The sequence below is a fragment of the Bombus impatiens genome, unplaced genomic scaffold, assembly GCF_000188095.3.
Source record: "Bombus impatiens unplaced genomic scaffold, BIMP_2.2 scf_0645, whole genome shotgun sequence".
Taxonomy (NCBI): Eukaryota; Metazoa; Arthropoda; class Insecta; order Hymenoptera; family Apidae; genus Bombus; species Bombus impatiens.
This window is the reverse complement of record NT_177064.1, coordinates 240,307-254,473: the sequence shown is the minus strand read 5'-3', so window position 1 is coordinate 254,473 and position 14,167 is coordinate 240,307. Positions and strand designations below refer to the sequence as shown.

At 32.4% G+C, this 14,167-nt stretch overlaps 2 protein-coding genes across 2 annotated transcripts; one reads left to right on the top strand and one right to left on the bottom strand.

Moving 5' to 3' along the window:
• Nucleotides 1-721: 721 nt before the first annotated feature.
• LOC100744457 (cyclin-dependent kinases regulatory subunit) lies at nucleotides 722-2,666 on the bottom strand. Its single transcript, XM_003491951.4, has 3 exons — nucleotides 2,427-2,666; nucleotides 1,708-1,835; nucleotides 722-1,562 (listed from the first exon to the last, which is right to left on the bottom strand). Exons 1-3 carry the CDS (start codon nucleotides 2,480-2,482, stop codon nucleotides 1,507-1,509), a joined length of 240 nt encoding a protein of 79 aa, XP_003491999.1. The 5' UTR covers nucleotides 2,483-2,666; the 3' UTR covers nucleotides 722-1,506.
• A 94-nt stretch (nucleotides 2,667-2,760) lies between these two features.
• On the top strand, nucleotides 2,761-12,632 carry LOC100743600 (cactin). Its single transcript, XM_024369844.2, has 12 exons — nucleotides 2,761-3,199; nucleotides 3,279-4,120; nucleotides 4,196-4,372; nucleotides 4,455-4,653; nucleotides 4,727-5,225; nucleotides 7,754-8,220; nucleotides 8,382-8,853; nucleotides 9,905-10,021; nucleotides 10,966-11,055; nucleotides 11,121-11,381; nucleotides 11,598-11,769; nucleotides 12,308-12,632. The coding sequence occupies exons 1-12, from the start codon at nucleotides 2,952-2,954 to the stop codon at nucleotides 12,511-12,513; spliced, it is 3,750 nt and encodes a 1,249-aa protein (XP_024225612.1). The 5' UTR covers nucleotides 2,761-2,951; the 3' UTR covers nucleotides 12,514-12,632.
• Nucleotides 12,633-14,167: the final 1,535 nt, after the last annotated feature.

Here is a 14,167-nt window from a genome sequence, read left to right as displayed (position 1 = left end):
ATTATTACGAAATACATATCGTATATTTTTGGATGAAACTGTTAATAAAAAAATGATATAGCGCTGGTATTTTGAATTTCAAAAAAATATATTATTACACATATTATAGCGCAATCTTTTTTTTATTTGATTCGCAGATATTATTTTTAGTTATTTGGTTTAATTATAAAAATGTAAATTAATTTTTTCTAATCTTGATGGATTTCGCTAATCGCTTGCTTCCTTGTTAGAAATGGTAACGAAATTATGTAATAAAAGTGAAACGAACTGTAGCACGCAATATACGTCAGTTCATAAACGATGATTTAATTAATGTAAAATTTACAAAAATTAGTGTGAGAATTACTTGACCGCTAGGGACGATGTTTGTATAATTGGATTGAGGTCAGTCACGTGATTGTGTTAATTATTCTGCCCCTCCTTTCTCGCATATTCGGCTAAATTTGTTTCACTTTTTGTCGCCCAAGAATACAAATGAAGAAACACATGTATCTTGTATCAACGCAACTTGGTTTGCATAATTCTTCGTTGAAAGTTAATTCTGATACAAATAATTACAATACATATCACATATTCGCGAATAAAGTTATTTAAGGAAAATAAAATTAAACTGACATGTATTTGTTACAAATGTTTATTTAAGAATGGACAAAGAGTATAGGTTTCATTTAATAAAAATAAGTGAATCATTTAATACTTAGATGTAAAAATTACTTTTCGGAAATACTGATAAAATGTTGCAAGAAATACATATAATTAGAGAGCAGCTTCTAGATAACATTATATGTAAACTAAGAGCAATACGTAATTCTGAATGATATAAAAAATTGTATGGCAAGATATGTAATGAATGCAGAATTTGATACTTAATTATTAATATTGGAATTCTAGATTAAAATCAATGCAACTGGTGAAAACTTAACATTTAAAGATACACTTTTCCACTATATCACTCTTGTTAAACATAAGGAATGATTATTCTAAACATGTAATACTAAAATATACCTTAATAGTTAGTACATTTGTATAAGGCACTTTAATCACAAAATGACAATTTTCTTTACTCAATAAATCCTTAACAGAATAACTAAATCTGCTACAGAACTATGATTTTCAGAAAAGAATCAGAATACTCAAATTTTACTTATTAAATGAAATACCAAGCTGTCATGGTAAATCCAAAATATAAGTACTATTTAAACTGTAATTAAGAACTAAGGGATTTTATAGACATATATACACAATTCTCTTGTTAATTTTTTGGAATGACACATTAAAAGGAAAAATTAAAACAATGAATTACATTATTTCCACAAAGAATTTAGAAAGAACAAAATTGTTACTCTGTCTCAGTGAATTTTAAATATAAATTTATCAACTTAACATTGCATTTATATTGATTTTACAAGCCACTAGAATGATCAGCTGCTATAATTGAGTTGTTTTATGAATATTAACAATGATTTGGAGTATTATTTACAAATTGTTACAATGCTGTCAGTACAATCAATTTTCTGGTGGTGGAGATGTTATTTTCCTTTTAAAGAGTAAAATATGAGGTTCTGAAACACAAGTATTTACCAATTAAAATACTTCTACTAATCTTCTATTAAAAATTTATTTTGTAAATACAATTTAAAATAAAGAACAGGGGATAATAATAAAATTTGAATAGTATATAATAAAGAATTCAACCAGTTGACATACCTGGCTTATGAATCATATAATGAACCCATCCTTGACTTTGTTGAACACCAATAGCTCTCCACTCTTGTTCCGAGAGGAGATGAGTAGTTGGAACCAATTTAATCATTTCTTTTGGTAGTACTACATGCCTAATAAAAGAACCATAAGTAATATATACATACATCCATATATGTATTACCAATAATCTTATGTTTTTATTTATACACTGTTTTTAAAATGGTGGATTTTAATAAACAAAATAGTAGTGCAAAAGAAATTTGTAACATACTGTAAAATGTGGCAATTAGAAAGTACTTTTTTAAGTAAAAATATACATATTTCAATAAGAAAGATCATGAAATTTGCATGATTGTATTAACATTTTATAATATTCTATCTTTCTTTTCATCTCTCCATCCCAATTTCAATATTGTTTAAGAGTGGATAGGCTACTAAGCAAACAAAAGAACGTGCCAGACGGCCATTTAAATGATACGTTACCTCTGCATCCAAAAATTAGACAAAGAAGTTACGGAATTAGGTATATAAAATACAACGAAATGAATACATTCCTCATTATAAGAAAATTTTCGAATGATATCATTAAGAAAATATCAATATGAATATATAATAAGAAAGTGTATACTTGTACATATAGCAAAACGATTCAAAATGGCACATTTGGCCAAAATCGAAATCTAAATGAGACATTATAATATGCTGCTGTTATTTATACCAACCTATATTCGTATTTATCATCGTAGTATTTATCTGAATAATACATCTTGTTCGACATCTTGATTCAATCAGAATTATCACAAATGCTCGAGGCAATTCACCAGTAAACACTATAAAACGCAGCCGAGTGTTTTCGAAAACCTTCCTTCTACAACGTATACCCACAAATTTGAAAGTTAACGGATGTAACATCAAGAAGAGTGGAAGAAAGCTACTCCCTAGTCATTGACAGTTCATTAAAAAATGATTATATGAAAAAAATAGAAACAATAATCGAATAATTTTTATCAACTCATTATGCTTTTATGAAATTATAAAGATATTTAATATTTATTGTGTATTTTTGTTTCATTAAATATAAACGGAAATTTATACACGTAGTAAATAGGAATCAGCTGTCCTAAATTCAATGATGGCGTTCAATGCCCTCAGTACATTGAGAAAATATATTTCGTGAGGTTAAGGTAGTAATGTCAAATAATATTAACATTTTGTGAAAATATACGATATTCATATTTTTATTAAAAATGGAGAAGTATTCTCATAGAAAAGGCCGTGAAGGATCAAAAAAGGACGATACGAATCGATATAAATATAAAGGTAGAATTTCTCGTAAGGACAGTGACAGTGACTATGATAGCCATTCTAAAAGATCAAAGTCGAGACATAAACACTCTAAAAGCTGTAGTCAAAAATATAAAAAATGTAGATACAGAGATTCTTCAGAATCACGCGAATCTCGTAAAAAATCCTCGAAACATAAAAGCAGAAGAAGGTTAGTAAACACTTTCAAATGATCACTTTTGAGGTTATGGATTAAAAGTTTATTATTTTCTAATTTTCTTTCATTTTAGATCATCATCTTCGTCATCTTCATCAAGTCCAAGTGATTCTAGCGATTCATCCTCATCTAATTCTTCATCAGATTCTACGAAGCTTTTAGAAAAGCTTCAGAAACAGCGCCAAAAACAAATCGAAGACAAGAAACGTCAAAAGGAATTGATGAAAGCTACAGAAACACCAGAGGAAAAAAGATTACGGCGTTTAAAAAAGAAGGAAGCTAAAGAACGTAAAAGAAAAGAAAGAATGGGCTGGGATAATGATTATTTACATTATACAAATACAGATAATCCATTTGGTGATGGAAATTTACTTTCCACATTCGTATGGTCTAAAAAACTTGAAAAAGAAGGTTTACTTGGTGTAAGTAGGGAAGAACTAGAAATTAGGAATAGACATAAACAAGAAGAAAATAAAAGAGAATTAGAAAAAGTTAAGAAAAGAAGACAGGAGAGAGAATTGGAAAGACAACAAAGAGAAGAAGAGATGACAATGCTCCAAAGAGGAAAAGAAGCTGCTCAATTGGAACAATGGGCAAGACAGGAAGATCAGTTTCATTTAGAGCAGGCAAGATTAAGATCACGTATAAGAATACAAGATGGTCGTGCAAAACCAATTGATCTTCTTGCCAAATATATCAGTGCAGAGGAAGAAGTTGATGCTGTAGAAATGCATGAACCTTACACTTACTTACGTGGATTACATGTGAAGGATTTAGAAGATCTCATTGAAGATATTAAAGTTTATAAAGAATTAGAACGTGGAAAAAATTTAGATTATTGGAATGACATTACAGTAATTGTTGAAGATGAACTGCATAAATTGAGAAAATTAGAGAGATCAGAGTATGAAGTTGGTAGGTACATTTTTTTTGCTTGTACAGGTGAAATTTTGTTTTTATAGTTTTTACAAATTTACTGTATTTTTCCAGCTGTGGGTAGAAGAGAAGGAATACATGAATCAGTCGCTAAAGATGTGACTGCTATTTTTAAAGGAAAAACAGCAGCACAATTAGAAGCTTTGCAACTACAGATTGAAGCAAAAATTACAGGAAAGCCTGAAGGCGTTGATATAGGATATTGGGAAAGTCTTTTGTCTCAACTTAAAGGTAAGCGTTAAAAGTTACCTACGTATACTTTGAATCATATTATTTAACTCGCTTGATTGTATCAGTCATTTATACTCCTCAGCACACATGGCAAGAGCACGATTAAGAGATCGGCATCAAGAAAATTTACGTAAAAAATTGGAAGTTTTGATTGCCGAACAAGGTGTAGCTAGAACGGAGAATGAAACCGAGAGTTTGCAACCAGTTGATGAGCAGCCAGAGAAACAAGAAGAACAAGCCGCTAATACAGTAACAGAAAAAAGTGAAGAAAGTCAATCAGAGTATGTAGTCTTTTTGTCACATGTACTCATATGAAAAATTCCAAATATACAAATGTTTTTTATATATTTGCAGTGATGATCAAGAGACTAATAATGCAGCTGATGATCTTTTGTCAGAATCTTTCTGTGAATATGAAACAGGAGGTTATTCTCCAAAATATATACCTTATTCTCAACTTGAACCAGGAACATTAGTAACTTTAGAAGAGGACGATAGTCAGCGGTTGGAATATGCAAGAAATCAAGTACTCAGTACAGGTCGGAAAATCCAGAATGTTATGACTGCAGAAGAACAAGCAATGCATAGAGAAGCACGTAAAAACATGAGTTCTGATGAAGCACAATTTAGTGTTGAGTCATCTTTAGAAGCACAGATCTATCTTTGGTCTGACAAGTATAGACCCAGAAAACCAAGATATTTCAATCGAGTTCATACTGGTTTCGAATGGAATAAATATAATCAAACCCATTATGATATGGATAATCCACCACCGAAAATCGTTCAAGGCTACAAATTTAATATATTTTATCCGGATTTAATAGATAAAAACACGACTCCTGAATATTTCTTGGTAAGATATATCGTTCAAATTAATTTTATTTTATTGCTGATGATCTGAATATTTTATTAACAAAAGTGTTATCATTTTCAGACACCCTGTGCAGATAATAAGGACTTTGCTATTTTACGATTTCATGCAGGCCCACCTTATGAAGATATTGCATTCAAAATCGTTAATAGAGAATGGGAATATTCATATAAACGTGGATTTAGGTGTCAATTCCACAATAATATTTTCCAATTATGGTTCCATTTCAAGCGATATAGATACAGACGATAATATATTAGTATCTTATATTTATATAATACGTACTACTATTGTAAATAGAAAATACATGCTTTCTATAAAATTCTATCAATTGCATACCCACATTTCTCATGGCGTATGTAGATGAATAAAATTGCACAACTTTCTATGCAAGACCAGTTACTTTCTTGGTATGTGAAACATACCCGCACGTTTTTAAATAAAACGTTGTTACAAAATTGAAAGTATTATCTAAATAGCGTTTCACTTTATCGTATAACATAGTTTAATAATCAATCCAGTAATATTAAAATTATATTCAAAATACATACAAACTAAGTGTCAATATAAAAACTATTTATAAAGAACATGAAAACCATTGACATATTAATAAGAAAAGAAGTACTCGTCTATTTGTGAAAAGATTCTTTATATACACCCACGTTTAAAATATCAATGTGGTAACAAACTTTCATCTGACGACGTGAACATACACAAACGAACAACGGCATAGTTGTTTAATAGTAGTTGTTAAATCGATTTTTGTAGCCACCTGTATTCTCACACAGTCGACCACAAAGCGAAAGGTAAAAGCTATATGTAACCAATGGCAAGGTAAACCGAAGCTCAGTACACCGGCTGTTTCGCTGACAAAGGGCTACGCGTTTAAAATCGCATTTCTAAAAGTCGTGCACGATTCAAATCAATACAATGAAGTTTCTTGATTGAATAAAACAAGATAAAATCCGCTTCGATGATCTTCACGAACTGGTCAATATAGAAATACATTTTTGTCGATCGTCTAAAAAAATGTTTATATTTTATTTGTACTTATTGCACAATATTTGAAAAGGAAGACATGTGTATTTATGGTTTATTTTAGAAATGCGTAATTTTCTCCTGTGCAGAGTCTCACTATTATGATAATTAGTACGTTCATGTGTATGTTTACTGCTACTGATTTTGTAGATCAATCTGAAAACGTGGAACTATCAACGTTGTGACTATACAATCTAGAACATTGACTAAGATCGTTTGTGTTTAAAATATCGCAATCGAGTTGATATTTATATACATAAATATATAAATATATCATTGGAACCATAATTAAATTTCTTTATGGGGATCGAAAAGAATTACAAAATAATTAAAAAGTGACAACATGAATATTTTGTTGGAACTTAAATTAAGTGAACTAATAGTGAGAAAGGACGATTTAATAGCCGAAGAAAAATTAGTTTGCAATCTCCATAACCATAAACGTCAGAGAGTCAGAAATTCTTACCAATAATCGATTGAAAGAATGATGAAAATTCAAGTGTGTCTTATTATGATCGATTATAATTTTTATTTATTTTAAAACACGATAAATTTATATAAAGATCTATTATGAAATTCTAAATACCAGTTTACTTCTAAAATATAAAAACGTTTTTTTATATCAGTGTTATCGAAATAGTACAAAATATTTCCAATTGATCGTGACGTTGTTTGTAAATTCAAAGTGATAATTCACTCCAATATCACGGCGTCGACCGCAAAAATCATGAAATGGAAAAGAAGCCCGGCGGAATTCTTATCCGAAAAAACTTTTCTAGTAATTAAGGATGACTTGGATATGCTGGATAGTAAGTAAAGTTTATTACATTTTTATTAAAAAGAAGAAAAATAAACGACATTGTATTTGTACTCTAATACTGCACTTACATATTACAATGAATTAGGAAATGGTAATGAAATTAAATAAGAGAATTAATCAATTAATTAACATCGAGAAACTGCATATGCTGTAGTAGTTAATGATTTGTTTCATATATAGACTTTCTTTTATGCAAATTGAGCCATAAAACTGCAAAAAACCCAGAATAAACGTAGGCGGTAATTTCTTCCAAATAATTAGCATTAGAAGTAGAGTGTTCTAATTCTGGCTATGGAAATGTATTTATTTTTTAAGCGGAATTATCCTTGAACCTTTACGTTGTATTTTATATCAATATTACGTATCATACTACATTATAGTTTCGACCAATCCATAGCCAGAGATTATTTTTTATACATAAGAAGAAATCAACATCCATTGATTTTTACCACTAATGTGAGTTCTTTGGTCGTTTAAAGCAATTATGTAGAGACTCCTATCTATCCAAACATCTAAGATGGAAAAAATTATTTAGAGCAACTATCTAGAGAATCCTTCCTATCCAAAAATATAAGAGTACGAAAATGATTTAGAAAAAGGAAAGCAGCGAGGAAAATTAAAGATACCGGATACAAGCACTTGGCCACCGAAGATGAAACGCGGTGCTTCCTTACACAATGAACCGGAAAGACCGAAGACCGCGAATCTCGAAAAACCAACTGTGCTGGACCCCGATCTGGTCGACAAGCTGGACATGTCTCTTCTCAGCAAAGAGTTACTCGTTGACTCGATGATGCGGTTTCGTCTCTCAAAAGCAATTAGTGGGGGAACATCGTCATTCCCTTCGTCGTCAAGGTACCGACAAAACGTCACCGGTGTCGAGCGACAACGACAACAATATAGCTCAGCATCGAACGGTGAGGTGTCGTGGTGCAGCGGACCCTTCTCCATACGCCACAAACGACGTAGCTTTGAACAAATTCTCGACTCGAGGTTCAGTCACATCGACGTGTCGGTTGTATCATCTAGGATGCAGAAACAAGCGCGCATAAGTAGGCAGGATACGGCGTCTACAAAGAAGAGCTTGGACAACACGAAACTGGATGATAACAACAATAGGTTCGTGAAAATTTAGGGAATTCATTAAGAAAATTTAAAGACAAGAATGTATAGAAAATTCCGCTTGTAGAAACGGTAAAAATTGTTTGTGAGAAATATATCCAAAAACAGAATAAATTCAAAGTTGGAAATAAAAAATAAAATTATGTATCTACAATTAGAAACGGAACAGTCAGCCACAAGGTATCTTCCTTGTCTACGTTGAAGAAGAAGAGCTCAAGACCCACCATACAGAACGACCTGGAAGTGTTCACAGCCTCTTCAACAAAGAGCGCTCCGGAACCTTGCAAGAGCTGTGGAAAGCCGGACCAACCAGAGCGGTTTCACAGTCATCCGAAGGGTAGTCAACCCAAGGCGAAGGACAGTTCTACGATCTCCAAGTCAAGGACCACGATACCAAAAACTGTTCAAAAGCCCATTGCCTTGAATTTTCGTAGCGATAAGAGCAAGAACAAAGTGGAGGAAATGCTTGTTCAGGATTTCAAATCAGGCTATCTTCAAGAACGATCTAATGGATCGAGTAGACCTTCGTCAGAGCCAATTAAGAAGGGGCCAAGGACCATTACTTGTTACATATGTGGCCGTGAATTTGGTACCGCCAGCTTTCCTATTCACGAGCCTAGATGCATGCAGGTTAGTAGCATCGTAAATGCGCAACTATAATTATTATTTTACTTCGTGCCTTTAAATTTCATAAAGCTTCAAAACGATATTTTTTTTATCACGTTTAAAATGCAAGTAGTTTCTATGCTAATATTTTTCCTATTACACGTTCACGCTACTTCATATAGCCTTATCAATACGTCAGATTTCGTTTTACTGAATTAAAATTTAATTTATTCCAATGTTAAAAAGAAATTGCGTGCGTATCTCACGTTTATCAATAGACAAAATGTTTACCGTAACCTGGTATGTATTTGCAAAGGGAGCATCTAACTTCACATTGAACTTGAACTCTATATATTATTCATACTCGCGATTATGTGAGATACAATGCATGAATATCATTGGATATCTCTGAAGACACGTAATACATCAAGGCCCTTTGCAAGATCGATATGCATATATATACGCGATCATATCTATTTAATGGATATGAGAAACATTTATACGTACACAAGAACTGACACTTATTCGCTATAGTTGAACATTAGCACGAGGCGATGTAATTTACATATGTGTCGCGGTTTTAGTGTATATACATTCGGTTCGATAATTTCGTATACTACCTCGACTGGGTCTAAATTTGTCTATAGACTATTCATGAAAGAACATTACCTGTGTTGCAGATCGTGTGTAGATCGATCGTGTGTTCGTTACGTTGCTTTACTGTGAATCGCTTTGAAATTCATATCCACTTCCAATTTGATATTTATTGCGTCTTATGAAGGAGTCTTTGTAAATTTAAAACTAGATACTTGAAACGCTAGAGCTTTTGATATAACGTTCGTATGAACTTCTGAAAATGAATTAGAGTATGTAAAGAAAATTATAGCCACTGATATAAGCATTAATTTTCGTGAAGGCATTACTTGTTTTTAGAAGTTTGTGCAATAAATTTCTGTTTAAGGAAGTAATTACCATTTAGCATAATTATCATTTAGCATGATCACTATTCATCAGTGATATATAAAGCTATAACTTTAAGCTTAATCGAATAATTAATGAATATTGATGGTGGCAGAAGTGGGAACGGGAAAATAATTCTTTGCCCGTGAACCAGAGGCGCCCGATACCTCAGAGGCCCGACATCGCCATCAATCATTCAGAATGGAATGCAGTAGCATGGGAAGAAAGTCAGGTATCCTGTGATTTAAATGTTTCCTTAATCATGTGAGTCTTCCATTCAGCAAATATAATGTCCTTAAACCAGATTTTTGTCGAACCGATAAAATTCAAGTAAATTTTATTCGGTTTGATTAATCATCGAGTGGACTTTAGGCAGAGTTACCTGAATCGTTAAACGTTTCCGTATTTGTCTTTATGGAGTAACATACTTCGATTAGTTGAATGAGTCATTCCACTATGTTTGTCACGGCTGACGACTGTCTCTCCCGAACGGTGATGTAACATTATCACATGACTTTCTGCAATCTGATCGTAATATAATTAAATACATGAAGTCATGGATTGTCAAAAATGCATAGTATCGAAATGGTTGTTTATTTACATACTTAATTCATTTACGTATATTTTGGATTTATTTATACTTTATATTCATTCATTTATTTTATGTTTATTTATCAATTTTTCTTCCCTTGTAAGAATTAGTATTAATAGATGCAAAATTGCAAATTCCATGTTAATTTAAAGTATGCAAATGTTTTTATGAACAAACATGCTTCCTACTGATTAAATCGATTATAGTAAACGTAATAGTGGAATGGCTCGTTAAGGTTTACCCTTGCACATTTCTTATGCATACGTAGAAACAGAAATACAAGTGTATTCAGCGGAATCCGTATGTAAAGTCTCTGGTTCCACACAGGGAGTATGTCACGCACTGTAATATCCCAGTCCTATCGTGTTCAAGGTGCTGCCCTAGATTTATCACGGGCTTGGTTGTTTAAGAGCAACGGCATGATTAATCTAAAAACTAAGAACCGCATTGCGACTCGTTAAGTTCAAAATTTCGTTAAAAAGAACTTTTCCTCTCTGAAAGTTCTCGTGTTGACTGACGTGTTAATCATAGAGAACACTGAATGGAAGCACGGGACAAGATAATGATGACAAATTGTATTTCAGGCACAATTGATTCCCTGCTCGAAATGTGGAAGAACATTTCTACCAGAACGGCTGACAGTCCATCAGAAAAGTTGTAAAGGTTCTATAAAGGTGAAAGTGCTTATCCAGTCTTAACTCTTTAATAGGATGTTTGTTACATATCCTTTAAACTGTAGAATACCGAGCCAGAGAAAGCAGAAAGCTTCCTTAGTGAAAAGTCTCCCGGTACGTCACGAGTAGGACCTCCTATGCTTACTTGTCAATCATGTGGCAGAAACTTCGGCACGAAGAGTATAAAAATACACGAGCCTCAATGCATCAAGCGAATGCAAATAGAAAAGGAAAAGCAATCGTCTCAGCCTCGAAAGAAGGATTCGATCCGGCAACAAAAGTCAGAAATGATGAACGTGCAAGAAAATCTAAGCAGCCCAACGGGGGTGAGTCGTGTCGGAAGGCATGCTTATATTATCCAATTTGCATAAGCGTTCCCACGCGATCATCCACGAGTGGTGTTCTATTGTACCAGTTAAATTTTATGTACAAACTTTTTATATCGATTGTTATGAATAAAAATTGTGTCGCTTTACACTTAAGTGTTATTAAATCTGCGAAGATAATCAACGAAATAGTTATTTGGAGAAAATTGGTTTTAGGATAATGTGCAGAAGAAGACGGTCACATGCTACATATGTGGTAGAGATTTCGGATCTACTAGCATAGCCATTCACGAACCACAATGCTTGAAAAAATGGCACGTGGAGAATCAAAAATTATCGCCAGGTCAAAGAAGAAAAGAGCCAGAGAGACCTGAAATTATTTACGCTCGTGAGTCAAATATCTTATCATATTTGCATGTCTTTATAGTTACGTTCATTTTTTAAATGCAGCAACTTCAATTGGCGGGAAAAATGCACTTTGGTTTAATTGATGTCAAGAGTTGAACAACCCCCGTAATCGATTCACCTGAATGCTTTTATTCGGAGCACAGGTGCATGGATCTTTTTTCATTTTTAATTCGTATCGAATCAGTAGTTTTTATAGTAGTCTTTAATAGTTAGTGATTATTGTGCGTGAAAATTAAATATCAGTTGCATGACCCGCGCCTTACCAATGAACTTAAGGTCAGTGTAACTATATCGATTAGAGGGAGACACGATTAGAGTCAGGAAGTCACAAAGTCGAGCTTTATCAAATATTGCAAATGCTCCTTGTGCCATTGGTTCATCACGCAAAGCGAAGGGTTGATCTGCAATTGATAATTATTATGTAGAATTGATAAAAGTAATATTCTTTTCCATTGCATGCGCGAATAATGAATGCAATAATTTATTATTTTTAATTTACGATGGTAATTTGTATCAAGGTAACTTAGAAACGGGAGATATAACAGTTGACTTGGATGCAATGGCTGAGGCCAGTTGGAAATCTCACTTAAGTCAATTGGTCCCGTGTAAACAATGTGGAAGGACTTTCAATCCTGACCGTGTAAGCGTCCACGAGCGAAGTTGTAAGGTCTCATGCTCCTACCACAAGCAGCCAGCAGCAACCAACAGCAACCACAAGCAATGATCTTCTTAGAATAAATGATTATACAATACCTACAATAGAAAATGAGATTATTTATTGCAAAATAATTATATAAAATGTAGTTAGAAAGAGTTTCAATAAGTCAGATTAGTTCAACAGCACTTTAAAATCTTGCTATTTATGTTCTTTTTGTTACCTAATCTCATAAAAAATCAAACACTGAATTCGGGAAATGGATAAAAACACAAAATTTAAAAATTTAAATACGCAAAATTTAAAAATGAATTGTATAAAAAAAAGATCGCGAAATAACCTTTGAAAATCCTAAGAAATGATGCCAAGTTTCAAGAACTAGTTCAAGATAGTGTCACCTTCTATAAGGTTATATTCTCCTGATTCAAAATTGAGATTTTGACGAATAAATTTTTCGAGAATCTGAAGATTTCAACTTTGAACAATTCCTGAAGTATGATATCATTTCCAAGAATCGGCAAAATTATGCCATCTCCTAGTAATAGAAAATGTCAGTTTTAGAACAGTCTTGCAATATGAAGTTATTTTCAAGAATCAGTGAACTTGTATCATCTCCTATGCTATCATGTTCTCCTCGTACAAAATCACTATTTTGGCCGACAAATTGCTCGTTCGAACGCCAAATTTTTAACTCTCGGATTTTGTCAGAAAATGACGTCATTTCCAGGAATTGGTTGCAAATACATTTTATGTTATTTTATTTTTTTAATATTTACCAATACTTATCAATTTTCTTGAACTGTTTCGTTATTTTTTGTAATTTATTCCTTAAAGGAATCGAAATTGAAAAAAATTTAAGGATTGTGAATGTCGGATGGATTTGAAATAATTAAACGCTTTATTCATTTGCAAAATAAAATATTTATTCAATTCAATATGAAAGTTTACAACAATTATATAATTTTTAACGAATTCATAATTTTCTGTATAACAAATTGTGTGAATTGTGTGATTGATACGACACCACGTCGTAGATACATTTATTACCATTTGTGAGACCATTTTATACGTGTCAGATTATGTTTATTGTTCTATATGTATTTCTTCTATTAATCATTCAATATCCATTTTTTATCAATCTAACCTAATTTAATTTAATTTTTTTAATCAGAATTATAATATTAATAAACGAGCATTTCCTTTCAACCTATACTTTTTACTTAAAATTTCAAAAACTTTTTACAGATTAAAAACACTCTGTATATATCTTCATTCCAGATATTAGGTCATTTACGATCATTTTACAACACATTTACGGCATTTACAATTTACGAACAAACTACATTTAACATATTTCTGGTAATTATGTAATTTTAGAATAATTTAAACAACTCTTATACGAAAATGACGATCAAATACTTATAAATGCTCGTTCTACGACATGGCGCAGTGTTTTGCCGCTCGTTTTCGAATCACCATTAAGCGCATGTTTTCGTTCAACTCTGTAAGGCTCAGTAGGTACAAATTACGGTCCTGTGCATAATCGTGATCTCGCGTATATCAGTATATGACCGCAATCCCGTATATACAACCGAACATACAAACACATTTCCTCTCTCACTATGCATACATTATGGACATAGTAATAATAGTAAAAATATCCCTATGTTCATATGTATCGTGGTTTCTTCCTTCAAACATATTGAGGGGGGGGGGGGGAAGA